The 26,164-nt window shown below is 48.4% G+C and overlaps 2 protein-coding genes across 5 annotated transcripts in view; both read right to left on the bottom strand.

Annotated features, from left to right (window-relative positions):
• Positions 1–2,072: 2,072 nt before the first annotated feature.
• CD101 (CD101 molecule) lies at positions 2,073–16,832 on the bottom strand. Of its 2 annotated transcripts, none has more exons than XM_085547081.1 (8): positions 16,038–16,832; positions 11,023–11,400; positions 9,933–10,340; positions 8,406–8,789; positions 7,466–7,861; positions 5,638–6,048; positions 4,498–4,893; positions 2,073–2,442 (listed from the first exon to the last, which is right to left on the bottom strand). In XM_085547081.1, the coding sequence occupies exons 2-8, from the start codon at positions 11,396–11,398 to the stop codon at positions 2,246–2,248; spliced, it is 2,568 nt and encodes an 855-aa protein (XP_085403207.1). In that variant the 5' UTR covers positions 11,399–11,400; positions 16,038–16,832; the 3' UTR covers positions 2,073–2,245. The 2 variants fall into 2 exon arrangements, with proteins under 2 accessions (XP_085403207.1, XP_015735060.3); XM_015879574.3 differs by lacking the exon at positions 16,038–16,832 and adding an exon at positions 12,049–12,202.
• A 1,185-nt stretch (positions 16,833–18,017) lies between these two features.
• PTGFRN (prostaglandin F2 receptor inhibitor) overlaps positions 18,018–26,164 on the bottom strand; it is a 64,538-nt gene continuing 56,391 nt past the window's right edge. For all 3 annotated transcript variants that reach the window (XM_015879527.3, XM_085547062.1, XM_085547066.1), the window contains exons 8-9: positions 22,919–23,224; positions 18,018–21,668 (exon numbers count right to left, since the gene is read on the bottom strand). In XM_015879527.3, the coding sequence (XP_015735013.2) occupies positions 21,502–21,668; positions 22,919–23,224 (473 nt within the window). In that variant the 3' untranslated portion in view covers positions 18,018–21,501. The remainder of the gene's footprint in view (positions 21,669–22,918; positions 23,225–26,164) is intronic.

The following is a 26,164-nucleotide window of genomic DNA, read 5'->3' as shown; positions in this document are numbered from 1 at the left end:
TTCCTCTTGGGCCCAACTCTTTGTTGCCTTGTCATCCTGTCAAGATACATATAAGACCTGAAGGACCATAGGCTTCTCTACCACCCACTACCATCCTCCTGACCCACCCACCCCACGCTCCTTTCTCTCCCTCTCCTCGCCTCAGCTGAGTGAAACGTTCTCTCTGAAAACAGGCCCATTCTGGGGCTTTAACCAGGATAAGTTACAACTCTAAGGCTACTTGTGGAAAAAAAACACATCTTAAAAAACATAGCCAAAAGGTTTGGCAGCAACCCAGCAAAACCAGAAGGAAAAAAACAATAAAAAAGGAAAGCCCACCACGGCAAACACACACACATACATTCTTCTCACAGACCCTTCATTGGGGCTCCAGGCACATTTCTCAAAACTACATTATAAAACCTCTCAACCTGACTGAATGGAAAGCTGCTACTTCAGCCTTGGGCTAACCAAGAAAAAAAAAGGGACAGAAAAAGAAAGTGTGCTATGGCTGGAGAAACCTCCCCCCCCCACCTTCTTCCCTCACTCCACCAGATGCACAATCTCAAGTTACAGCTGAGTCTGCAGCTCCTTACATGGTGGTTAGATGCCAGCAGTCGCTGCCATAGAACGATGTTGTGGCCAAGCCATGGGCAGCACAGACTCAGCAGACACCAAGGCTAGCACAGCCACCCCAAGGACTCACACAGCTCACAGAGACCAACCCACGCTCAGCTGCAGCAGCACAGTGGGGGGTTCCTCTATGACACCACTCCAGCAATAACAATCCCAACAAGGTAGATTTTTCAGCAGAAGGCTCATCTTGATCAGGTTCACACCAAGACATGTAAAGAACAGACTGTCAAGCCGCATGGTTGTGGCTTGCTGCAGTAACGCCTGGGGTGGCGTGAGACAGTGAGCAATGAGAAAATACAAAGCAGAAAATGAAACCCACATCTTCCTAACTGCAGTCTTCAGAGGCATGAGGGCAAAAAAAAGCACCCAGGGGCACCTAGAAGAATGCAAAAAACAGAAATGTTTTTGTTGTTTAAACATGGACTGATCATTTGTTCAGTTCTGGGCCCTTCACTACAAGAAAGAGATGGAGGCATTGGAGTGTGCCCAGAGAAAGGCAACGGAGCTGCGAGGGGTCTGGAGCACAGGGCTTATGGGGAACAGCTGAGGGAGCTGGGATTGTGCAGTCTGGAGAAGAGGAGGCTCAGGGAAGACCTTGCTGCTCTCTATAGGGATAAGCAGCAGGCAGCACACGTTCCTGACTTCAGCAAGGTCTCTGAAATATGCTCCCAAGATACTCTTATGAGCAAGCTATGGAAACCATCTGAAGGAAATACTGAGAGAGAGCACGATACTGGTGAAGCATTATCAAGATATGACTCAGACAAACAGCAGAGAAGTTGTAAGAGGTCCAGAAGAAATATCACCTACAGAAAAAGACGGAAGCAGCTGAACAGGGTAACAAGAACCTCCCAAGTAGTCTATGGACCTTCTTCATCCTTGGCCCCTCAGCCCTGGATGGAGCTCTGAGTAAGCTGATCCAGTCATAAATGTCCCTGTTCAATGAGAGTTGGACATGACTGCCTTTAAGGGTCCCCTTCCACCCCAAATGATTCTGTGATTCTATGGCCAGCCTTGCTCAGTTCTCAGCCTCCTGCAGTGGGTTGTGTCATGAAGACCCATTTCCTTTTGGAGATGTCACTCTCTTGGCACAGGGACTCTCCCAGACACAGACACTCCCAGAACCAGAGGAGAGCAGTGTCTGAGTTCTCCTCCAGCAAGAGATGGGAAAAGCAAGAGCAATGCCTTAAATGAGATGCCAGTACACCATTTCCAGTGCTGCCAAGGATTTTTAGCTGGGCGCTGCATGGATTTTGTCAAATTGCCTAAAAACGAGCAGCAGCTTGATACTTCTGTGTTCCAGGGCAAAAGCAGCTGATTTTTCCCCTTACACATGAAGAGAATAACATCACTTCCCCAAAGGACTGGTGGACATGCATACCACAAGCACCTCAAACACCACAGGCAGCCACAATGGTGAACACGTGGGTGGGTTCCAAATCAAAGAGAGAAGAATATCCTTATTTGCTCGGTAATTCAGAGCTGCTTTGTTCCACTAAAAGTAAACACACATTTTCAAGTAATCCTTGCAAAAGCTACAGCAAAACAAGAAGCCACCCCTCTTCAAGCACTCAGTCCTCTCAGACATCCAGTTCTTCTCCTTCAAGATACATCTCCCATTATGGGCCATCTAAGTTTGCTTGATCCCCTCAGCCCCTTGCAGTTCCATCAGCTGGTCTCCACTAATGGTGCTCTTTTTTCTTTTCCTGGAGATGAAGCACCAGCAGGTGCCAGCGAGGGCCAGGAGAAGGATCACAACCAAAGGTAAGAATAGGATGAAGTTCAGCAATGATGGAGATGAACAGATCCTAGACATGACTGTTGTCTCTGCAGGGAGAAAGAAGGAAAAACAAGTGAGATCCCAAGCCAGTTTGAGTTGCCCTCTCTTAGTGTTTCTGTAGGTTATCTTCTTACTGCTCTTACTACTCTGGTAGAACCTCTGTATCCTCTGACTGCTGGGGTTGGTCAGCCCAATGCTAGCCTGTTCCTTCAGTTTTAAGCTCCTCATATTCACCCAGTGGTCATGACCAGTACAATCTCCTTTCATGGTGCTGAGGGATGTGGTTTAGTGGGAATGGTAGTGATGGGCTCACGGTTGGACTGATGATCTTGGAGGTCTTTTCCAACCTTTGTGATTCTACGACACACAGCTTTAACTTCACAAACTGATCTCAGATGCACATGGCCTACCATGAATGGCCACACCAACTTGCTTGGGTCCTGTTCTGTCCATCTCAGTTCTCTCTTTGACCCTTACCCATACACAGATGTTCCACTCTTGCTCCGCAAAACTGTGGTGAGTGTAGTAGCTCTTTCAGTCTCAAGCTGTCTCTGGGAAACCCACAAGGTCTGGTGGGACTGGTGTGAACTTAGGGATGAAGCAACCTGGCAGCTGCTCCCAGCCATAAAACCAGCTTTTACCTTTTGACCTACCTCTCAAGTTCTGCATCTTACCCACACAGGGTAAAGCAGCATTGACTCTCCCACAAGAAAAACAGGGAGAAGTTTCCACACTGCTAGAGAGGTTTCATAAAGGGCATCAAGTCTTAAAGCTGGAGTAACCCCTGGTTGCAGGTGCACTTGTGCATGACTGTGGAATTACCCTCAGACAACTTTTCAAGGTACTTACATCGCTGGAGAAACAAAATAAAACGAAAGACAGAGAGAAGAAGCAAAAATGGCCAGCTAATATTTCAGATTTTGTGAAAGCCATGAAAACCACAGAGCAACCATGTAGATCAAACCACATGGACCAGACTGGAGGAGAATTTTCTAAGTTACCAAGCAATTCCAGCAATGGCTGCTTCACCAGTAAGAGCTAACAGGAGATGGAGGGGGGTGAAGAAGGAGAAACATGAGTGCCAGAGGAAGCTGCAATGGACAACGGCAGGAAGAGATCTGAAGAGGGTTGGAGTGCTGTCAGTCCCTCTGGGAACAATTAAAGTCAGATTAGCTCTGCCAGAGGTGCAATTTTGTGCCTGTGCCAGAAGCAGGCACAAGTCCCCTTGTGCCCTACTATCTCACTTAGTGCTGATAAATGGAGGAATAATGACCGCTGCAAACACCAGACAAAGATGGAGTGGGGCAGCTCCAGAGCTGCAAGCACCTCAGTCCAGCTGCACACAACATGGCTGATTTCACAGGTCGTATTTCTTTCTCCATGTAGGTCGTTCAAGCCTCCTTTTTCCCCCATCAAGGTACCAAGAGAGTACTTTTTTCCTGCCAGTTACCTCCCTAAAAACACTCTGTATGCCTGACTGAAACCTTTCTTTTTATTTACTTAAGCTCCTATATGCAGAACCCAGTCCTTATTTCATACACCCTATGAGGACAGCGATCATTTTTTAAGGCCTCACCAGAGACTGAGATGCCAAAAAAATTGCAACAACATTTTTTCCCTAAAAAATGGTTAGTGTTTTAGCCCAAATGGTTGGGCTGAGAGCAGGGCTGGGGGTATGTGGTCCTACAGGGAGCCTGCAATCCATCAGTGACAGTCAGCAGTACCCTGCTCAAGCTACATCTCACTCATGACAGGATTTCTTGGCATCCTATCAGGCCTCTACCTCCAGCACTTACAGAACAAGGAACTTGGGTTTCAGCCCTAGCACACGGATGGGACTGGAATCTTAATCCCAGCATGCACCACTTAGCATTGCCCTTCTCCTCCCTGCCCTGCCTCTCAATACAGCTCAGTCTTCCCAGGATGACCCCACTGAGGTCCCTTAGCAAATCCTCCCAGCACTGCTATCATCCCTAGTTGCACTGTAGCAAGATAAGGAGGGATGCATGATGTTGCATGATATGCCCCAGCAAGCTAAGGGCTTGGGATGAAGGGGGGAGGCAGCAGGGAGCAGTGCAAGGCAGGTGGCTGTGTGCCATTACCTGGTGGGGTTGTGCTGAGCTGGGTGTACCCTGAGAGTGCCCAGGCCTGCAGGTCCCACTTATCCTCATTGCCTCGCTGCCGCCATTCCTGCACCAAGCAGTGATATGTCCCAGCATCATCCTCTTGCACACTGCCCAGCGTCAGGCTGAGGTCACCAGCCGTGGGCCGCCGGAGCTGCAGCCTCCCCACCAGCCCCTCCTGCAGGGACTCAATGGCACCATCGTGCTTCAGGGTGAGCAGGGGCCTCTCATGGCCATCGTTTTTCCTATGAAACCAGGTGGCTGAAAGGCGGGCAGCAGGCAGGAGGGTGCTCTTCAGCAGGCAGCCCAGTGTCACCTCCTGGCCATGCCTGGCCAAGATGCTGCGGTTGGTCTTCTCCAGGTGCAGTTCACTCTCTGTGGGGAAGGGAAGCAGGAGGAGCTGTCATGGCATTGTGCACTGCTATGGAGGCACCCCTGCTTGTGCCTGCCAGCTGATGGAAGTCTGGGAACTTGGATGGTCTTATCCATATGCCTCTGCAGGACACTATGAGTTCCCTTGATTCTGAGACTCATTCTGTCTGGGGTGGTTTTTTTTCCCTTCCACCATCTCTGTACCATACCCTCTGCCCTCTTCCCAAAAAGCATCCTTTGCACCAGACTATTTATGAAGCCAGACTCCTCTGATTTAGATCATCTGAGGTCAGAAACAAGACATCAAGTGAGGCTGAATGGGGGAGGAACCCCCCACCCTGCACATCCCAGAGGTGCAGCACCAGAGGAGAAAACCAAACTGAGCCCTCAGACTTGCTCTCTGTGACTGCATGCCCCAGGACAGGAGAAGCTTTGCATTTTGCGTCAGGACACCCAGAAGCACTGGGAAAGGGCTGTACCGCTGACCAAGGACACCCTGTGTCACGTGGGAAAGCAAGGGCTGCGGTTCTCTTTGTTGTGAGAGGCATCTGCTGCTGGAGGCACAAATACCAGCTCGATTGGTTTGGGAGGATATGGCAAATCCTCCTAATTCCTCATTTCCCTTTGAGAGGCACACTCCACACAAAGAATCCCAACATCTCCACTCTGTGCAGGAACTGTTGTTTCTCCCATACCCTGCTAGAGGTCCCCTCAGGCAGAACCCCCTCCGCCCCCCCAGCAGCTCACCTGGCAGCCTGAGCAGCAGCCTGGTTCTCCCCGACCACTGCTTTCCAAGGCTGTGCCAGCCACTATCCAGCCAGCGCCATTCCTCCACTGCACAACAGTACTGGCCCTGGTCCCCGGGGCTGACCGAGAGAATCCACAGCTGGAACAAATGGCTGGACACCCTCTGACTCAGGAACCGAGACTTCTGTGCAGGGGAGCTGAACTCAGCCCCGTACTCCAGCAGGCCACTGTGGCTGGCCTGCACAATCTGCAGGGGGATGGCATCCGCTGGAGGAGAAGGAGGAAGGTAATACCAGCTGACAGCCAGCTGAGAGTTATTTAGGGGGAACTCCACTCTACAATCGATCCTTGCATCGTCACCACCAGCCACCTCCATGGAGCTCTCCCTCGTAGCCACCCTCAGCTTGCTTTCTGAAACAGAAGAACAAAATAACCCTGGTGGTTTTGCCAACAGCCAACTTGAATTCTTGCAGTAGTTATTAACCTGAAGACACACACTGTACAGTGTGTCCGTAAGTTCCAACATCTGTTTATTGCCCAGCACTTCAGCAATACAGATATTGCAGTAATAATCACAGGGAGGTCTGGGAGGTGACCATCCCAGGGGACTGGCAAGTGCTGCCATGCATCTCACAGCACACTGCACTGCTCTGGAGGAACAAGGGAGAGCAAGAAGTAAAGGAGGGGCAAGATTTATCTATCCTCCTTCCCCTCTCCCACTGTGACCTTCTGCACATGTCCTTCCTGCCCGGTGCTACAACACCAGGCCTACAGCAGCATTTAAACCCCCGAGGTACACAGCAACACAGAATGGTAGATAAAACACTGAAACATAAATCATGAACTTGAATATCTCAGTGGGCTCCATTCAGAAGATTTCTTGTGCAGATGAACAGGTTGGTAGGTTCTGTGATTAGGAGGACTACTTTTTGCAGCACAGCCTCAACCTGGTGCTGCTAGAGCAGCTCCCTCTCCAGCTTTATTCTGCAACTCCTCAAAACACTGCATGGCTCGTGCTACCACCTTTCATAGAGAAACAGTGCTAGAGTCAGTAGCCATATCCTGCAACGTGGGTCACCCATTCCCAGAGCAGAATCATTGATTCATTAGACTTGGAAAAGACCACTAAGATCACCCAGTTCAACCACTGACCCACCTCCACTATGCCCACTACCCACATCCCTCAGTGCCATATCCTCACAGTTCTTGAGCACCTCCAGGGACACTGACTGCACCACCTCCCTGGGCAGTCCATTCCACTGCCTCACCACCCTTTCTGAGAAGTAATATTTCCTAATGTCCAGTCTAAATCTCCCCTGCCGCAGCTTGAAACCATCCAGCAATGGCTGTAGTAATTCTGGAGCCAAATGTCATCATGTCTTGCTGTCTGTTCTGCAGAGACTATGATCACACCAGCTTATCTTAATACCATTTACATCACAGCTGCATGCCCACATCCACATTTTTCAATCCCCTCAGCTGTATCACTGCCCTCTGACCTCCTCAGAGTGTAAAATAGAGGATCCAACATCTGACCACACAGAGAGAGTAGTAAGGGTGTAGGGGAAAGAGTACTATGAAACTGAGGAGGGAAGAAAACACGTTAACTTAGGGAAACCCATCAGTTAGAAAGCATGGAAAAGCACAATCTCAGTTCACTGGGTTGCAGCCCCTAAATCCCAAGGACTGCTAAAATTCAAAGGAAGAAACGGGATAAGCAACACTGCCTTGTGCAGCCCCAGGGGACACCCAGCCACCAGTTGTCCCAGTTGTGACCAAGGGGTTTGAAGGAACTGCCTGCAAAAGGAGCCCCCACAGCACCACTTACCTGGTGGGACAACCTTTATCCCCACAGCATTGGAGGTGAAGGAGTCAGTGGGCTGCCCTTGAAGCGTCCTCCAGACTCCCACTTTGCACTGGTACATCCCTTCATGGACAGCCATTGCACTGTGGATGTGCAACCGGGAGAAGGCACCTGACTTCATCAGCTGGGCTCTGCCCTGGAAGTGGGGCTGTGCCGGTCCCCAGGACACAGTGCCGTCAGGAAGGACATGCACCAGCTCTTGGTAGCCATTGGTGGGTGGCTTGGACTGGAAAAGCCACCCCACAGACAGTAGCAGCTTCTCAACTGGGTGTCTGGAGCTCACATGGCAGACAAGCTCAAAGCTCTGAGTGTAACTGACAGTGGCTGGTCTGCTTTTCAGTGTGGCATGCAGTCCGAGACCTGCTTGAGAGGGAGAGAGCCCATGGTGATGGGACAGAAGTCCTGCCTGCTGCCACCTTACACCACCCTACACCTTTCCCACCACCCATGGCCCCTCACCACCCACCTCACACCAGCTCCCAGATTCGTTTTGCACTCTGCAAATCTTGTCAGCATGACAAAACCTCCATCCCACTCCTCCTCTCCTGAGCTACATTCTGCTCTTCCAGCCCTAGCCACAGTTTCCGTCCTGCCCTGTCCTCCAGCCCACCACCCCCGGAGCCCCCAAGTACCCAGCCTCCCAGCTACCTTCTTGTCCTAAACTGATTGCAAAGAACCAGGCTAAGGATGTATGCTTCATTTTGGCAGCGGCTGTCCCCATCACACTGATGTTCTTAAGAGCAAATACTTCTTCCATTATCATCTACTGAAAAACGTGGCACATTGGTGCTCTTGCAACAAAAGAAGCTGAGTTGCGCTTGCCAAGGCAAGGCCAAACTCAATGCATTCCACAGCCAGGCACTGCTGCAGGTTTCACCCAGAAGAACCATTAGGATTTACTCACCTATGGGCTTCACACCAATTCTGAGAGCTGATGACAGGTTGGTTTGGATGCTCCGGAAGTCCTCAGGAGCCTTCACCTCCAAAACAGAGCAGTGGTAGGTCCCACTGTCCTCCAGCCCCACCTCATGGATAGTGAGGATGTAAACTGCATTGCTTTGCTTGAATGCATGGAGCTGCCCCAGGCTGGCTCTCTCCTCATATTCCTTCTTCCAAACCAGCAACCCACGGGGGTCAATCCTGGCCACCTCAGTGCTGTTGAGGAGCCAAGCCACCTGGAAGTGCTTGCTGTCACTCCTCTGCGTTTCCAGTGTGCAATTGAGCCGCAGGGTGTCCCCTTCAGAAAGGTCACTCTTGGTGGCAGCAATGCCCACATGGAGATCTCGGTCTGTGGGCAAAAAAAAGCCAAGAGGGGACAATGGTGGCTGTGCAGTGGGAAACCAAAAGGGCTCACTACTGTAATGTTTTCTTTCATAGAGAAGCACCGAGAATGGAAAATGTTCACCATGGAGAAGCGGACTCCAGTCCCATAGGCCAAAAAGAGGACAAAGGAGTTCTGTAGCTTTGTGGATCCCCCATCCCATCAGAAGCTGTAGATTAGAAGTAAAGCAGAGTAGCTCCATGACTGCCAGTGGAGAGGCCAAAATAATTTACAGACAGCATACTACCCTCTGAATTTAAACACCAACTCATAAACAGTGTATGAACAGGAATCCCAGCCGCTGCAGATATGTTTGGCATTCCCAAATATTTGCTGGAGAGTTTATAGAAACCGTTGGCGTGCTCGGCCACAGCAGGGCCAGCAGTCCCACAGGGGGGATGGAGGGGCTCCATGCACAACTCACCACTGCCCCAGCTGCTGTGGTGTGGTGTGACCATCACAGCGCCCTTTTAGCACTGCCACCTTTCTTCCACCCTAAGCAGCCACCACAGAGCAAATCATAGGATCACCGAAAGGCTGGGGTTGGAAGAGATCTTAAAGCCCACCCAGCCCCAACCTCCTGCCATGGGCAGGGCTGCACCAGGCCCATGCAACTCGACCTTGAACACCTCCAGGGATGGGGCATCTACAGCTTCTTTGGGCAGCCTGCTCCTCACCACTCTCTACATAAACAATACTGCCTTCCACAGAGCTTCCTTATTTCTAAATGGCAGTGTGGAACCAGTACTTGCAGCTGTACACAGTCATGCCACAGCCAACCATGGACACGAAGCCTCTTCTGGTCTCCACTTAGCACAGGGCTCAACAAGACCCTGCTGCAGGGTGGGGAAGAGATCGAGGGGGCAGGCATTTTGCCCTTGGCCTATGTACTTCCATGTCTAACATAAGCCCCAGAGACACTTTGTCCTTCTTGATGCCCAGCTGGCACACCCACAGAAAGCCACTGGGATGTCCCAAGCTGTGGTGGAGGTCAAATAGGAGGAAATAGAGATAGTTTCACAGGCAGAGAGATTTTCATGACACACCACTGCAGAGGTCACACACTGTAGGTCCTTTGCTGCACACAGCAGCCGGAGCCAAGGGCCTTACCCTGGGGAGTGACCACCAGCGATGTCCTCTCTGACTGTTTGTGGGATATGTCCTTCCACGTCCCATCGGGATCCTCGATCCACTCGGCTGCCTCGCAGTACAGCTGCCCCTGGTCAGACGGCTCCACTGCCACAATGGAGAGCTTGTATGAGGTGCTCCCAGTCTTGTCCAACCGCACGCTCCCCGCCAGAAACCTCTGTGCATAAGCAGGCCCTGGCATCACGACAAAGTCCTTGGAGAGGGTGAGGATCTCAGCCCGGTGCTCTCCCCGGAGGCGGTACCAACCAACAGAGAGGTGTGTGTGCTGGGCAGTGGATCTGGACACCTCGCAGGTGAGCTCAATGGCATCCCCCTCAGCGTGGGTGAGCTCCTGGGGCGCCATGGAAATTGAGAGGGTATCTGCGATCACTGAGCACAAGGGGAGAAGCAGAGAGCAGCTGGTCAGGAGAAAAAGCATTTCTTAGCCTCAGTGGGCAATGTGCTGGAGACTGCAAGAACCACAGCCAGGCTCCAAATAATCTGACAGTGTAATGGAAGTAGGTGCTGGCCCCAACCAGACCGTGCCAACACATGAAGTGCTCAGTTAAACAGAAAGCACAGCGTATTACTCAGCAGTACATTCCTTAGTGAAAGCGTGGGTAGCACTTGGGTGACCCCAAGGAGGCTAATATCCAGCCTTTCATGAGCCCAAGTGGCCATGATACTAGGTTAAAGGAGGACACGAGGTTGAATACCAAGAGGATGGGCCATGAAGACTTGGTGGGCTTACATTTGGATACTTTTCTTTGCTTCTCCACCCGCTGCCTCCCTATCATCATTAGCACCCCGTGAGTTCAAGTCCCATCCCCAACCTGAGAAGACACCAACAGGTGTCTCAGAGCCTGAGAACTCATTCTCTTATAAGTGCTGGGTTATGAAATAGGGGAAAACCTGCCTGCATCTGTACAGGCTTGAGACCCATACACACCCTTGTGCCACTGTGTACAGAACAGCACATCATCCCTGGCAGCTTGGCCATCACCTTGACAACACCAGTAAGAAAGTGGGAAATCAGCCACCCCCACAGAGCAAGCTGCCCTTTGAGACTCACCTGTCAGGTTTGTCTTGGCACTGTAGCTCCCAAAGTACCTCTCATCAGTGTTGGGCGTGTGGCACTCATACTCCCCAGCATCTTGGTCCTGCAGCTCCGTGATGTGCAGCAGCACCTCATCTCCCTGTACCCGCTCCACGTAGATCTTTTGGGCACGTACCCGCTGGGTGTACATGGCGTAGGGGAAGGATGGGTCGGCAGTGCTGACGATCTGCACCTCTCGTTCTGGAGCTGAGGGCTGGTAGATGGACCACTGGAAGGTCTGCTCTGATGGGCCCTGGTAGCCACTCACCTTGCACCACAGTGTCATGTGGGAGCCAAGTACTCGGTAGAGTGGTCCTTTTTGGATAGTCACCACACGTTGGCCAACACCCATACCTGCCAGCAGACAGTCATCATGCATGAAGCTTGCAGAACTGCAACTGAAAATTACTGCAATTCAAAGCGGCAGTGGGCCTGGACATGCCAGGGACTGCAGCGTGATACTGCAGTGAGTTAGGGTGTGATCTCATTCTATGAAGCACAATGCCCCTGGGACTTAGGAACATCAAATCATTAAGGCTGGAAAGGACTTCTAAAATCACTTAGTCCCAACTGTCCACCTACCACCAAGTACTGCCTACTAATCACATCCCTCAGTGCCACATCCACATGTTTTCTGAACACCTGAAGGGGTGGTAACTCCACCACCTCCCTGGCAGCCTGTTTCAATGCCTCACCACACTTTTGACGAAGTTCTTCCTGATACCCAACCTGAACCTCCCTGGTGCAACCACTGCAAGGAACTTCAGCATCCTTGCAATCGTTAAGAACAGCTCCCACAGCCCTGGAGCCCAACGGCACTTGGGCTGCCCTCACCCTATAGCCCAAGTGAGGTGCTCTCCTGGGCCACCCACCCAGGAGCATCCTGTCCCCCTAATTTAGGAAGGTAAAGCAGCCTGCACACATAACCCAGACAAGGCTCCTGACATCTTTACTTCCCACTCGTCTGCCCCAGAACTCCCTGTCATAGTGCAGGGCACTCACCCATGAGGATGAAAAGGAGGAAGGCAGCCACCTGATGCTTTACCAGCCCCATGCGGACAAGATCTGCTAGGGTCCTTCCCTAGAAGGGCAGTGTAAGGCCCTCAGGGTGATGGTGACAGCCACCCTGCAATTTTGAAAGTGGCTGGGAGGAAGCTGCCAGACTGCAGCAGCGGTTTCCTCCTCTTAGAGAAAAAGGCGGGGAGAAGTGGGTAGCAGAGCACGTCAGCGAGGTACTGCATCTTATCAAAGTGGCAGTCAGACACACACTTCTCCATGCCCACTGACCATGGCCCTCAGTGCCACATCCACACGGTTCTTGCACAACACCTCCAGGAATGGTGACTCCACCACCTCCTTGGGCAGCCTGTGCCACTGCCTCACTGCTCTTTCTGAGGAGAAGTTTCTCTTAATATCCAACCCTGGACCTCCAATGTCACAACCTGAGGCCATTCCCATCCTGCAGCAGCTCACATACAGCTCACTGTATGGCACAGCAAGAGACTGCCCCCTTGCTTGACCAACCCTTTGCCTACTGCTCTGTTATGTTAAACAGCTCACTCCCTCCTTGGCACTGAAGGCAGACACCACGAGGGCATCCCACCACCAGCACCACATGGTCCACTGGGACAGGGGGAGGCTGGCAGGGGCATGACCCAGGTGGGAAGCAGCCAAAGGTGAGAAACTGGAGCTGGAGACTCTCTCTGAGAAGATCTATTTGGTTTTTACAGGAAGAAAAGCAGTGTGAAGTTGACTTCTGAGCTGTGCTGCTCCTGCAGCTTGCTGAGGTATTGCATGAACTGCTAAATTGGCTCAGGGATTCACAAGCAAAAAAGCAGCTGTAAAACAAACAGGCCCTTCTGCTTGATCCCACTGGGCTCCCGGAGGGAATGAGATTCATGTAACAAACCAAAACAAGCACGAGGTCCCTCCTTGCCCCATTTCAGAAACTGATTCACATGACAGCTCGTGGGGCCAGGAGACAGAGAATGCTGACTGCTCATCAGCACCACACAGCTATGCACAGAGCCAAGCTCGGCCTGCAGGGACGGACTGTTGGAGAGGTCCCATCGAATCCCACCTGTCCCCTGCCACCAGCAATACAGCAGAGCAGAGGGGCGCAGTGTTGAAACCACAGCTGCCTCAGAGACAGGCAGGAGGCTGGCTCTGAGAGCAGCCCACTGAGAGGTGCACGGCAGTGGCCCTACTGACAGCAAGCCAGCCCACGCATCCCCTCGGTGGAGAGAAAAGCTTCTCTGCCACAGTGACAGAAGAAAATCAGATTTGGAGCCCAACCTCAGCAAGCTTCCTGCAGTCAGTGTGCAGATAAACGCACACACGGGGACAGTACCACTCCAAGCTTGCAACTGTAATGACGCATGAACTGCTGTTTATATTCACAATAGAGAAACCAGGGAGAATAGGATTGCCTTGCCCAGCCTCATCAGGGCAATGAGGATGCTCTGCAGACAAAAACGACAGCTCCCTCTTCTCAGGGATGAGCAATCTGAAACTTCCTCACTCCCTCCCTGGGAAATGTTGGGTTGGCTACAGGAGGATCAGCAGAGCATCCTTTACAGAGATGCACTGCCAACAGAAACCTCATCAGCACAGCCAGACCTGGTGGCAGGGCCACTTCCCAGCAAACGTGAGCAGGGCACAGCCACGTTTTGCTTTAGTTTGGGCCAGCCTGCCCACAGCACTGGCTTTAGCTCTAATGTGGTGATGACTGTCTTGAATTACACACCCTCATGCGCATGGTGATGGGCTCACAGCTGGACTACATGATCTTAAAGGTCTTTTCCAGCCTCACTGATTCTCTACGACTCCCTCCTCCCACACCCTAGTTCCCTCTGCACATTCTTTTGGATGCATTCCATGCTGTGCAGCCAGGGCAAAGATAAACTACCCTGAAAGGCCCAGCAGCCGCTGAGAAGTGTCCTTGGGATCACCTCTGTTGGACCCAGCAAGTGCATACCCTCTGTACTCTGCAGGCAAGCTATCCAAAAATAACACTGCCAAAAAATGCCACTGTCACATCCCCAGAGTGATGCAGGAGGGACAGCCTTGAACACAAGGGGCTGGAGCCAGGCAGAGATGGGGGATGCAGGAGGGACAGCCTTGAACATAAGGGGTTGGAGCCAGGCAGAGATTGGGGATGCATTGTGGAATTAGCCAGGATAATCCAGCAGTCCTGGGGGACGTGGCAGAAGTCTTCAGATAATGGAGGAGCTGGCACAACAGACTTTGAAGTCTGCTGTCAGGTTTTCTCAGCCCAGCTCAGACATCAAAGGCAGCTGGTTACATCCCTCAGCATGGAGCAGTAGGCAGGCAGCTTCCCCATGGCCACCAGCTCAATCCCCGTCCCCTGGGCAAAAGCCTCCTAATGGAGTACAAATGCCCAAATATGCTGGTTACAACTGGAGCTACTCACATTGCTGGGAGCTACATAGGATTCCACCCACAGCTTGCAGAGGTGAGTGTGATGCCAGTGGATGAGGATCTCTACTCTGATGCACCAGTGAGCTACGTGGCCAGCCCTAGGCAGCCCCAAAAGCAGAGGGAGTCTAGCAAAGGCACAGAAGGTTGCAACCACTTCTCTACAACACCAACTTCTCTAAGCAGCAAGCAACATAGGCTGCCTTGGGAGGAGGGTACCCACAACTGTCATAGTGAGCTGAAGTTTGCTCTCATTCACACATTTTCCACTGTAGACAGGTGACCCAGCCCTTCATTCCAGTGCCCACTGTCTCCATATCCAGCCTTTCCCCTTGGTCAGGACTGGAGGCTGCTTTGCACCAATGTGCTACAGCAGCACTTCTGCAGCTCCCCAGCAGCTTGGGCAGCCCTCAGCAAGCAGCACAAATCTACACACTTCCCCAAACCAACCTGTGTATCAGTATCTTCTAAGCAAGCAGCAATGCAAAAGATTGCTCAAAGCACAGTGGCAGAGGCTTACACTTGGTCCTTAGAAGAAAATTCTTCTCAGAAAGGGTGGTGAGGCATTGGCAAAAGCTGGAGGTGGTGGAGTCACTGTCCCTGTGGGTGTTCAAAAATGGCAGGGATGTGTGGACGTGGCACTGAAGGACATGGTCAATGGGCATGGACTGGTGGTTGGACTGGGTGGCCTTAGTGGTCTTTTCTGACCTTAATGATCCTATGGTTCTAAGAGAAGAGAACAGGGGGAGCAGTCACAATGACTGTTGTTTGGTGGGAACTTCTCCCTGGGAATATAAAGGCAGCATAACATGGGGAGAGAAGCGAGGTTTTAATACTAAGCTGCTTATTTAGGTCTCCAAGTTATGGAGATGCTGTGCTTCAAAACTAATTAGATTGACAGAGCTTGGATTTGATTACAGGATTTCCAGAAGCAAGAGGGTTTTAAAAAAAAATTAAATGGCTGCCCTGGAAATGTTAGTAAGGGAATTAAACAGCCATTGCTGCAGCCAATTGTTAAGTACACATAAGCTGGGAAAAATGATGAACTCCAACTGCCAAAACTTGCTTCATCAGTGGCTGCAGCAGGGAGCTGCTCTCTTAGCAGCCCCGACTAGAGGATGCACAAAGCATGCATTCCACCAGTGCAGCCATCCCTATGCTAAGAACAATGTGGAAGTGGCACACAGATATGGTCCCAAAGCAATGCAGCAAGGTAGCAATTGCAGAACAACGTTTTCAGCTCATCCAGCATCAAAGCCTTTGCTTTATCCATACAACTCATCCACCAGAAACAACTTCCTCTCTTTCACTCCAACAAGGCCATGGGGAAAGCAGCGATTTCATATGGTCCAATAACAGAACTGCTTTTTTTTTTTTTTGAAAGCCCAAAATTTCAGTTCCTCCTGAAGATGCTAAAGGAACCCTCATCCATCAAATACAAGGCTTCCGTCCAAGTTTACACACTCAGGTATCTAAAGGAATTTGGTCTGGAGCCTGATGAGTTGCCAGAGAAGGACTTGGACTTAGAAGGTTGTGTTAACATGCAAACTCACCACAGCCTCCTTTTAGGCCTGAGCCTCCTCTTCTCCAGACTTCCCTCAGCTGTTCCTCATAAGACTTGTGTTCCAGATCTTTCACAGCTTCATTGCCCTTCTCTGGGCACACTCCAGGGCCTCAATATCTTTCCTGTAGCAAGGGGCATAAGTTTGGGTAGAGTGTTCTGGTCTGAGAACACACTGTTCACTCAATGCTGCTCTCACTGCTGCGCAAAGATCCCAAGAGAAAAGCAGAATTTGGCATAGATGCCAGACACCCTTCACCTGAGGATCATGCAGAAGCTCCCACACTACTCCCCCAGCCTTGGAGAACGTCTCTCAAAATATGCCTCATCAACTGGGAAGTAGTTGCACTCAGCTGGCACATGGAAGGACAGGGCAGGTTTAAAGACAGCAGTGCCCTGTGCACGAATCCTGAGAGCCATCTTCTTAACACTGTATGCGATCAGGTCAAGGAAGGAGAAATTAATGAATAATGATTAACAAAAGACATTTCTGGATGGATGCAGGAAACTGTGAAGAAAGGAATAAAAGATAATGGTAAGGACACCTCAGCACACACCTGGAAGGCTGCAGACAAAGCCATCAGCTTCAAAAGGACCTTCAACATAGTATTTCTAAAGAAAACATACATTTCTGCTGGGCTGGGAATTCAGAGCTCAGCTTCTGAAGGAGCGCTCCCTGAAACATCAGAGATGCATTTCAGAGTGAGGAGAAGGACCTGTGGGGGCTGGGGAGAGAAGAAAATAGCGTGGACAGTAATAGAAAGCAAAGCTGGGAAGGGCTGCTCCTGGGGAAGAAGGAGAAACAACCCAAGTAGAAAGACACATTATCCTTTTCACTGCTGAAAGACTCACCTTATGTCAGTGATTTCACACCAAGTAAATACTTTGTGAAGACCTGTCACTCACTATTAGTACAGCTGCTAGAAGATGCAGCAGACACTCCATCCATGGCACACCAAGGAGCTCAGTATGGGACCTGAGGAGCTGCATAGCTGGTAAACTGCATGGCAGGAGACTAAGAGCCTGGATATAGATATAAATAAGGATATAAACATAAATTGAGCAAATTAGATCCAGCTGTGATTCAATGACTATTCTCATGCAAATACAGAGATGCTATACACTCAAGAACAAAAACGACCAGAAAAAACAAGTCTAAAATCCATCCTGGAATTGTTCTGACAAACAGAAGAATGTTACAAAGAGCTGGAGGACTCACTGATCACACACCCTGGTTGAATTAAAGACCTCAGCTATCGGCTGCGGCTTCCTCCCTCTTTTCCTGTCCCATCACTAGAGGGAGCTGCTATTACCTCATACCTCTTACTTGCCTGGCCAATTATACACTTACCTCACCTAGTTCTCATACCTAAGGTGAGCTGTACTATTCTTTACAACTCACAGTGAGGAATGGGTACTTTCAGATTCTCATTCCTTTAAAAATGCATGTTGCAAGTAAGTCACAAACTGCATTCTCACAATATTTATTTTTCAAGTCTGGGGTGGCTGGGCAGTGTTAAAAGATGAATCCCATTATAGTTACCTTTGGAAAAGACTTTGCTTCATGTGAGGTACAACATTCAGCACAAAGGTTGCTTTACTGGAACTCACAGGTGATTGGCAGCATTTGTGTTATCACAGCAAGCAGCCACATGGGAGAAAGCAGGCCAAACCCATCACATTTCAGATGCCTCGTCCCTTCTGCAAAAATGTTGACTTATGATGGGGTAGAAACAGAATGGATACAGAAAACAATTACATTTCCCAATTCATCACACAAACGTAAGCAAATATCTTAAACTTACTGTAAAATAGGGCTGATGCTTACTTAGCAGGGTGACCAGTGCTGGAAACGTGACCGTAAGGTTTACATTTGATACCCTTTCAGAAACAATAGAATCTGTGTACGTGCAAGGTACAAGGAGAGAACTGCCCACTGTATAAACATTCAGGCCAAGCCCACAGCACAGGCTTAATCAAAAAGGTTCTTTATTTTAAACATAAAAAGAAACATTTTACACAGCATTGTTAGAACTATTGGGTACCTGCATTCCAGAACCGTGCCAAACACTTTGTTTTGTAACTTTGAAATCAAAACAAAAGAAAACAAACATCTTGCCCTTCTGCTATATGCTCAAGCTTGTCCTGGATTGAATTCCAAGTGCCTGGAGGAATTTACCGGCTTGCCCAGGAGATGTGGCAATGTGAACAGAGGAAGATCAACACGAGCCCTTAGGATACTTAGACAATACCACAGGTTGCAGCTGAGAGGATATGGATGCTTGCAATGCATCTCAGGCAGCTTATTCTCCTGATACTCTGCAGGTTTAATACACGATCAGGTGCACACACACCATCACTCACACAAGAAACAATAATAAAAAACATGAAAGTGACCAAAAGTCTTTTTTCTTTTTCTTTTTTTTTTTTTTTCTTTTTTTCACTGGAGACAAGATTCCCACTCTATTTTTTAAAAAGGGATAATACAAAATTGGCACAAGTAGAAGGAAACCTGTGGCCTGTAAGCCTAGCCCCTCAGCTTCTAGCCTTCCAACTACAGCAAATACAGGGTGTAAGGGGACGCAGCATTGCCTTGCAAGGGGCTGGCAGCAGTACAAGCTAGCAGGGAACTTGCTTCACTTGGAATGATGAAGATGGTTTGTTACCTGCCATGAAAGAAGGTCAGCATTGGCTAAGGATACAGAGACCTTCCATGACAGACAAGCAGGGAGACCTGACCAAAATAACCCTGAGTTTTTTTCTGGCAGGGATAAAGTGTGCTACGTTGTGTGCTTGGGAAGAACTGTCAGGTCCCCGCTCACTCATTCCCTAATTATTGCATTACAGTCATGACCCTCTTTCCCTAAAACTTAAGCTAGAGCACATAAATAAGGAGTCAGCCTCCTAGGCAGCGGCTGATGCTGTGCTTTGAATCTCACCACCACTACCAGCCTCCACAACCAAGACACCCTGATTCCACAGGCCTTCCGTGAAGAAAGCAGATGTTAACGCAGAAAAGAAGCTGCTTAGATGAGTGTGGGAAGGATAGCCAGCATCCCAGATGTCTGTATGGTATTCCAAAATGGCCAAGGAAAAGAGAGATTTCAATACAGTAGCCAGGAAGGAGAAGAAAAATGTTGCTGTCAAAGTGATGTGAGTAAATTATTTCTTCAACTCCCTTTCTTTGGAAAGCATCGCTAAAGATCTCCAGGCTTTCACAGTGGAGGGCAGACTGCTTCTGCCCCATTCCTCAGCAGAGGCAGCTACATCTGTCTGCAACATAGGCCCTTCCAGAGCTCTTCAAGAGAAAAACAAGCAAAAAATCACCAGGCCAGAAAAAGAAACTGCCGTGAATGTTTTGGTCAAAGTCCTCCAGAGGTTCACAGGTGTCACAGCTTTGGAGCTCTACATGAAATATCAAGAAGTTAAATAAGGAATTGCAAACCTCATCTCTGCAAATCAAGTTCATGTTAAAGATGTCTCACATTCAGCTCCCAAAAATCATTAGAGGCCTGTGTGTGTATGTATATAAAGCCAAAGGTAACCAACCAACAATGTGACTGCATGCATGTTCACATGCTGGAGGCAGAACACAGCCTTCTAGAAAAAACCTTCACACCAGCCTCTGAAAGAGGCGGCCATCACACAAGACACGAATAAACCACAACATTAATCTTACTGCGATAGTTTTGGAATAGCAGCAGTGTTGAGTGGTTCAGTGAAAGGTTTCACAAACTAATGTGAACTGAGGTCATTGTAGCACAGATATTAGACCTGCAGCTCCCCAGGTATATATACTGGGATGAGCTATTAGTGATGATGATTGTCTAGTACATAACTAGTGTCTAGATTGGCATACCACAACCACTGCTTTCTGTGGGTGCCATCCTCCAACATCTTTCATTTTATCCTAAAAACAAACAAACAAAAAAAACACCCAAAAAAATCGAATCAGTAAAGGATTGAGCCCTGGCCTTACCTCTACATTTCCCGCTCTTCCTGATGCAAGCCAGACTCATGGCTTTGATGTTAGGTTATGATGCAGTCCTACCTCCTTGTACACAGTATCTTTATTCTGACTTTTATTGCTTAAAATACCAGCTGTGCTGTAAAGACAGCACTGCCTGGAAAAGAAGTTGCTCCCCACCAGGAGCCAGGTCAGTGAAAGTGGAAGACCAAAGCAGGACTCATGATACTATATAGCACCCAGGAATAAGCCTCAACCTCTTGGGGAAATCCTCGCTGTAGGCTATGCAACAAGACCAGGATCATGGGAACCTGAAGGGTTTTCGCTGCCCTCTTGGGCTTGCTCATATTCCTACCCTGAGCTATTGCAGATCTCAGACTGCTCACAGGTTCAAGGGTTACCACTGAGCAACTGGCAGAAGTAGTGCTGGAATCCGGTCTGTGCACTTGGTAACAGCTTACAGGTCTCTGAACGTCATCACTTGGTCCACTGCACAAAAAGATCCCTCTCATGTTTCATTCATGAGTCACGCTGCATCAGCGGTACAAGGTCTCCTACCTCTCTGACAAAGCCAGCAAAGGCTGGGCCTTGTCTCTCAACACCACGTTGCCCCCCTGCTACAAGCAGAGCAGTGTCTGAGGCACGTCGTGAGCAGCTGTAGTGGGGAGAAAAGAAGGTGGAAGGGTTGGGGAGAAGGTGGCTGCAAGCAGTCATCCAACAAATGCTTGTCTGAGGGCTGACTCTTCAGGGTTGCTAAGTTAGCCCCTGTTCAACACAGGTAAGGGCTATGAGCACTGAAAATTAGAAAACAAACAAAATAAAACTTTAAGAAGAGCATCTCAAAGACCTCCAGGCAAATTTTGTTCTCAGATTAATTGTAAATTCTTTGAAAGCTGGGGAAGAGAAGGTATAAAACAGCCAAAACAATTACTTTCTGGAACAGCCTCTTGTGACTCCAGTGGAATACCTTTCTCCAGCCTTCAAGCAATACAAAGAAGTCTGAGATATCAAGGCAGAGAGAAAAGTGGACAGGATGCTGCAGTGGGGATAGAGGGGAAAAGTAGATTGGTTAATACAATAAAAGTCTAACAATTTTATCAGTCCCTTCCTGCACGCCGCACTACTCAATATGTTTTCATAGTGGAAGATCTTTTCAAATCCAAGAGGGGCAAAAACAAAACATTAAAAACCAAATAACACATAGTGAATTTTTGTCACAGGGCCCTGCTGAAAGTAGGCTCAACAGTTCATACATTAGAAGGACATGACCTCTACGCAGAAAGTGCTGCTGGAGAAAGGAGAACTCTGAGTCACTGGATATGGCCTGAAAGCTCTCAGGGCACGATGTGTAACAAGGAGAAGCTTGAGGTCCAGGCTGAAACCAGAGAGGAAAAGCATTGTCTCATCTGGGCCCATGAATGAGTGTCTCAGCACAGTCCAAGAGCCCTGTGAGTCTCTCCCAAAATGCAAGTGTGTCTGGCTCCCACACTCAGTCCATCTCCATCGACATCAGCCGGCGACGCTCTCGTCTTGTTTCCTGTACTTCCTTCTTGCAGCACCAACGGGAGCTGCAGTAGCCAATGAGGCAGGATAAGAGTCCAATGACAGTAGCCAGACCAATGCCAATCAATAGGGGATACTTGAAAGCATTCAGAACTGAAAAAAAGGAAGGAAGACAAAGTCATTCCATATTACTGAGAAATCTGAAGATCTGCATCATTTTTCTTGCCTAAAAGAATGGAGGGAAAAAAACCTACATATTTCTGTCACAGGCAGATTACTTATTTCAGAAGTATGTTAAATTATTTTTCCTCCTTGATTTCTGTTTTTAGAGGTTTGGGATACCGGTGTGTCATCAGACTCCCTTACCACTTCATCTCACTTCTTCCTCCACCATTTCAGAGCTTCAGGGAGGCTGGAAACACACAAGAAATACTGGAGCATGAAAGCAAAAGGAAGGTACTTCCAAGAGATATCTCAACACCCATTCCTCCAAACAAATGCCTTCCAAAGGTTCTCTAATTCAGGGGCAGACTGTGTCTGCAATCTTCTTTATATGACCGTTTCCGAACAGCAAGTAGTAGGCTCCTATACAGTTCGCTTGATTAGAACTACTGGCACAGTACACTCACCACCACTCAGCAGCCCTGCCTATTAAACCACAAGGCTGGCACCTAAACAGGAAACTTGGATGGTAGGCACCTACTGCACTGTTAAAAAGCAGAGTCAAGAAACAGAAGGAGATTGGAAAGTACAGTTATAATAGTACAGTGGGAATAACAAGATGATCTGATTCAAGTTCACGGAATTTCTCAATGTGAATTTTCATGGAAATGCTGAGAAGAAAGCAACCAGTTCAAAATCCCTCCTGCGTTCATCTTCCTTCTCAGCTGTGTACTGAATGCAATATCTAGCACACATCTAGCTTCTCACAAAATCCAGCAACACTTGCAACTCAGGTTGCAAAGCAGATAAAGCACTAAGTGCAGTGAATAGCACATCTTGTGGTTAGGAGAGGGAGGAAGGAGACAGAGCTCTGACGTTTCATGCCCAGCTTTGATATTAACCACAGCATGACCCTACTTCAGCACAGTGAATATGCAAGTCAAGGCTTTCTCCTGTAGGAAGAAAACAGGTTAATACTTGGAGAGAATGCTAAGTCGTGATTATAAGATGCCCTAGCTATGCAAAACGTCACTAACACAACAGGAAAAAGAACACTTCAGAGTATAAACTAACTAGTCTACAGAATCTGGAATGAGAAGTTGCAAACAACAGAAAAAGGAAAGCAATGTCTAATTAGATTATAAACGTTTTTAAAGGTACGTGTGACAGAGAATACTTGCCACAAAAAACATAACAAGCTGTTAAAAATCCCACAACAGAAACTGCAGTACTGCTCTTACCATCCATTTTCACAGACAGAAAGATGGGCTTGGCTCTGATGTCAGGTTCCCGTTGCCACACACCAGTGGCAGAGCGTACCCACGGGGTGACTACGCAGTAGTGGTTCCCAAAGTCATGATCCTCACAGCCGTGAATGCGGAGACGGAATTCCAGCGGGCTGATTCTCTCCAGGCTCAGATCACTGCTCCCATTTCTCCTGCTCTGTGTCACGATTCCTCTCCGGTCCATCGAGGCCAGCAAGACAGGCTCTCTGTCCAACGCAAAGGAGCGCACGGCAAACCAGGAGACATCAAAGGACATATCATCTGCATTTGCAGGAATAAATAGAATTTGGACAATGTCACTGAGCTACACAGGACATTCATGGTGCCACTTCTCAGCAGAAAGGTTGATGTGCAAGCATTATAACCAATACTACACTATAAAAACACTTGCTTTCCTGCCTACTATCCTAAGTAATCAGCAGGCAGGCCTGCTGTCATGAGAAGAGCTTATACTGAACCTACAATGAAAAGGGAGTGGCAGTAGAAGGTATTTGCTAGCAAAGAGTGATTTCCATCATTAGCTTCAGGCAGCACCTATATAACTACAAAGTCAGAGTGCTCATTCCTAAAGGTCCTGCTTCACGTTTAGTCTGCCTGAATAAATAAAGAGCAAAAAGCAGAAAAAAAAAATTACCCGCAAAAATACAAGGTATTCCAGAGCAAAGCCTCACCACTATGCTTTCACATGATTCTTTCACAATTGTCAGTTACTGCCATGGATGATCACACATTGTGCTGTGTACAAGATATATTATGCAAGGAGACAGTCCACACAAACAATCTGCAGCATCTTCCACATCAACATATTTAGCTCCTTCTACTTTTGCACAAGATCTTATTGATCACATCAGGGGATCACAACCTTAGCCATATTAGGCTGTTATAGTTGAGTATCTATTTGAAAAATCACCACTATGTTTTGCTAATGTGAACTCAGAAATACCTGCTCGAGCCTGAAACATGAGGTGACCTATAGCATAGACAGGAAGGGGCTCCAGATGCCCACTCAATTGGTTCAACAGTTCCCTCCTCCAGGTGCATTAACAAGCTGATAGGAGCTTGCTGGAAACTGAGGTTACTATTTTTACCCTAAGTTTTGTGATGTCTTCTCACACCTAAGACAGTCCCTTTGATTTTGAGCATATATATCAAACCTCCACTTGCCGGCACTGAGATCTCTGAAAAATACAGTATTACCAATCTGAAATGTAGAACTGATCTTTCATCTAAGCCCCAAACCCGCAGCTTTACTTAAATTCTTTGTAGATAAGAGTAAAGACCATTTTTAAGCCTTTATCAGGCAAGCTGGCACTCTGAGAAGATACAGAACCTTAGAATAATCTTATAAAGGCAGGTACATTCTCAGCACTGCTATCTGAGGTACAGCATCAGCTGGCCAGGTCCTTAGTTCTTCCTTACTGCAGACAAAAACCACCTGCTGTCTGGGGATCATTAACGCCCCAGTAAGGTGCATTTTGGGACAGCAGCTAGTTTATCACCTCACCCATCATGGTCAGCTGCTATGGGTGACAACACAGCACACCCTACACTTGCAGCCCCACAGCAGGTTTTCTGGTCCTACACAAGGTCTGAATAGGTCATACAGACCAGCAGCCCACACAACAATCATACTTTCCTATCACACTCTTTGTTACTTGGCATACCATTCTGAAGCCCTCTCTTTAAAGCAGAGCTAACACAAATAACAGCACAAACACGTCCAATTAAGAACAACGAGCCTTGAACTCTGCCTTGTACGCTCATCCAACTATCTATGGGAAGCGGGGCCTCAATTTGAGAGAGCTCTGTTTCTATAAACTACCCTCCTCCTCTGCTGCCTGTTTATGCCAAATAAGGCAGTAACGTTAGCCCACAGGCAGCCCTGTTGGGAATGACCAGTTCCTTGGGAAGTTGATCAAAACTGCCATTTGCTCTGTGCTTCAGTATGGAACACATGGATACCTTCCAGGCTGAGTCCAACTGCACCGAATACACCACTGCATTTGTTAAAATAGATTTCAACAATAAGTTAGGTGAAAAATAATAGAACACAATAAAATAGCTTTTAGATGCCCAGGCAACTACTTCTTTCAGTCAGTAATTTGAGGTTCTCTTCCCTCAACATGCAAAGATGAATGTGAACATTTGCTGTCGTTTTGAAATAGCTGAATCTATCTTCAGTAATTACAACATGGGACAACTATTATGCCAACATATTTTATTAGTCAGTATACACAGCGTGCAATTAGTGACTCACTGCAAACAGTCAGAGGGAGGATTTGGCTCTGAGAACTCTTTGTCACTATCCTCCTCGAACTAGCTTCATACAGCAAAGTCATCTGATTCCTTTCTATATCTCTCACATTTTTCAAATCTAGCAAAACAAGGAGATGAATCAAGCGCTCTCTACAGCTCACTGATGAACATTCCAAGCAGCTCCCAAGTGCTAACAAATATGTGATTTTACTGACGTAAAACGGGCCACATGCAAGGCTTCCCAAAAGCATCTGCAGAACGCCACACACCCCTCATATGGTGACAAGCCACTCAGTTTTCATCCTCAGGCTACAAAAAACTAAACACACCCACTGGAATCACACGCATGGTTAACACTGCAAAGGTTTCTTCCACCAGTAAGGACAATAAGCATCTATGCACTGGGGAGAGTTTGGCACTGGGAAATCATCATTCAGAAGGCAATCAAGGACCTCAGTGTCAGCAGCAGCTCTTGCAACTCAGCTCCTTCCATAACCAAACGCAGTCTGGGAATTGGGTGCTTCAGAGGCCCTGCAAGCCGAGTAATAGTGGTGCCACGCTTCTTCCCCTCCTCAGCTAGTGAGGATCATCAACATGTGAAGCACATCTTTATGCATATTTCGATTTGACACACAGGACTAAGCTGTCTGGGTCTTAGCTGCTTCCCTGGCCAATCAGTTCCTGAAACAGGGAATCCTATTTCTAGACCAGCTCTTAGGAGCCATACACTTCCACTACTTAGAATGGAGCTCTCTCAGCATCTTGTTACACTGTTGAATCACAATTTTGAGACCCTTTTTGTTTCCTACATTTAAATGAGGTTGAATAGGGCTTCCTAGAGAGCCGAGCGAACCACTTCAAACCATACAAGAGGTAAACAAGCTGGTTTTGTTAAATTCTCCAGAGTACCCACTGGGTCTGTCTGGAGCGGACTGAAAAAAAACC

This window comes from Coturnix japonica, chromosome 1, assembly GCF_054131305.1.
Source record: "Coturnix japonica strain WE chromosome 1, WE-NBRP24, whole genome shotgun sequence".
Classification (NCBI taxonomy): Eukaryota; Metazoa; Chordata; class Aves; order Galliformes; family Phasianidae; genus Coturnix; species Coturnix japonica.
The sequence above is the reverse complement of the archived record's forward strand: the minus strand, read 5'-3'. Positions and strand labels throughout refer to the sequence as shown.

Coding starts and splice junctions, on each gene's coding strand:
- CD101 (XM_015879574.3), bottom strand. CDS start 12,100: ATGGGGCTGGTAAAGCATCAGGTGGCTGCCTTCCTCCTTTTCATCCTC. Junction 11,401..12,048: donor CCTCCTTTTCATCCTCATGG/GTGAGTGCCCTG, acceptor GTCTGCTGGCAG/GTATGGGTGTTGGCCAACGT. Junction 2,443..4,497: donor GCTCAGCACAACCCCACCAG/GTAATGGCACAC, acceptor TTCTCCCTGCAG/AGACAACAGTCATGTCTAGG.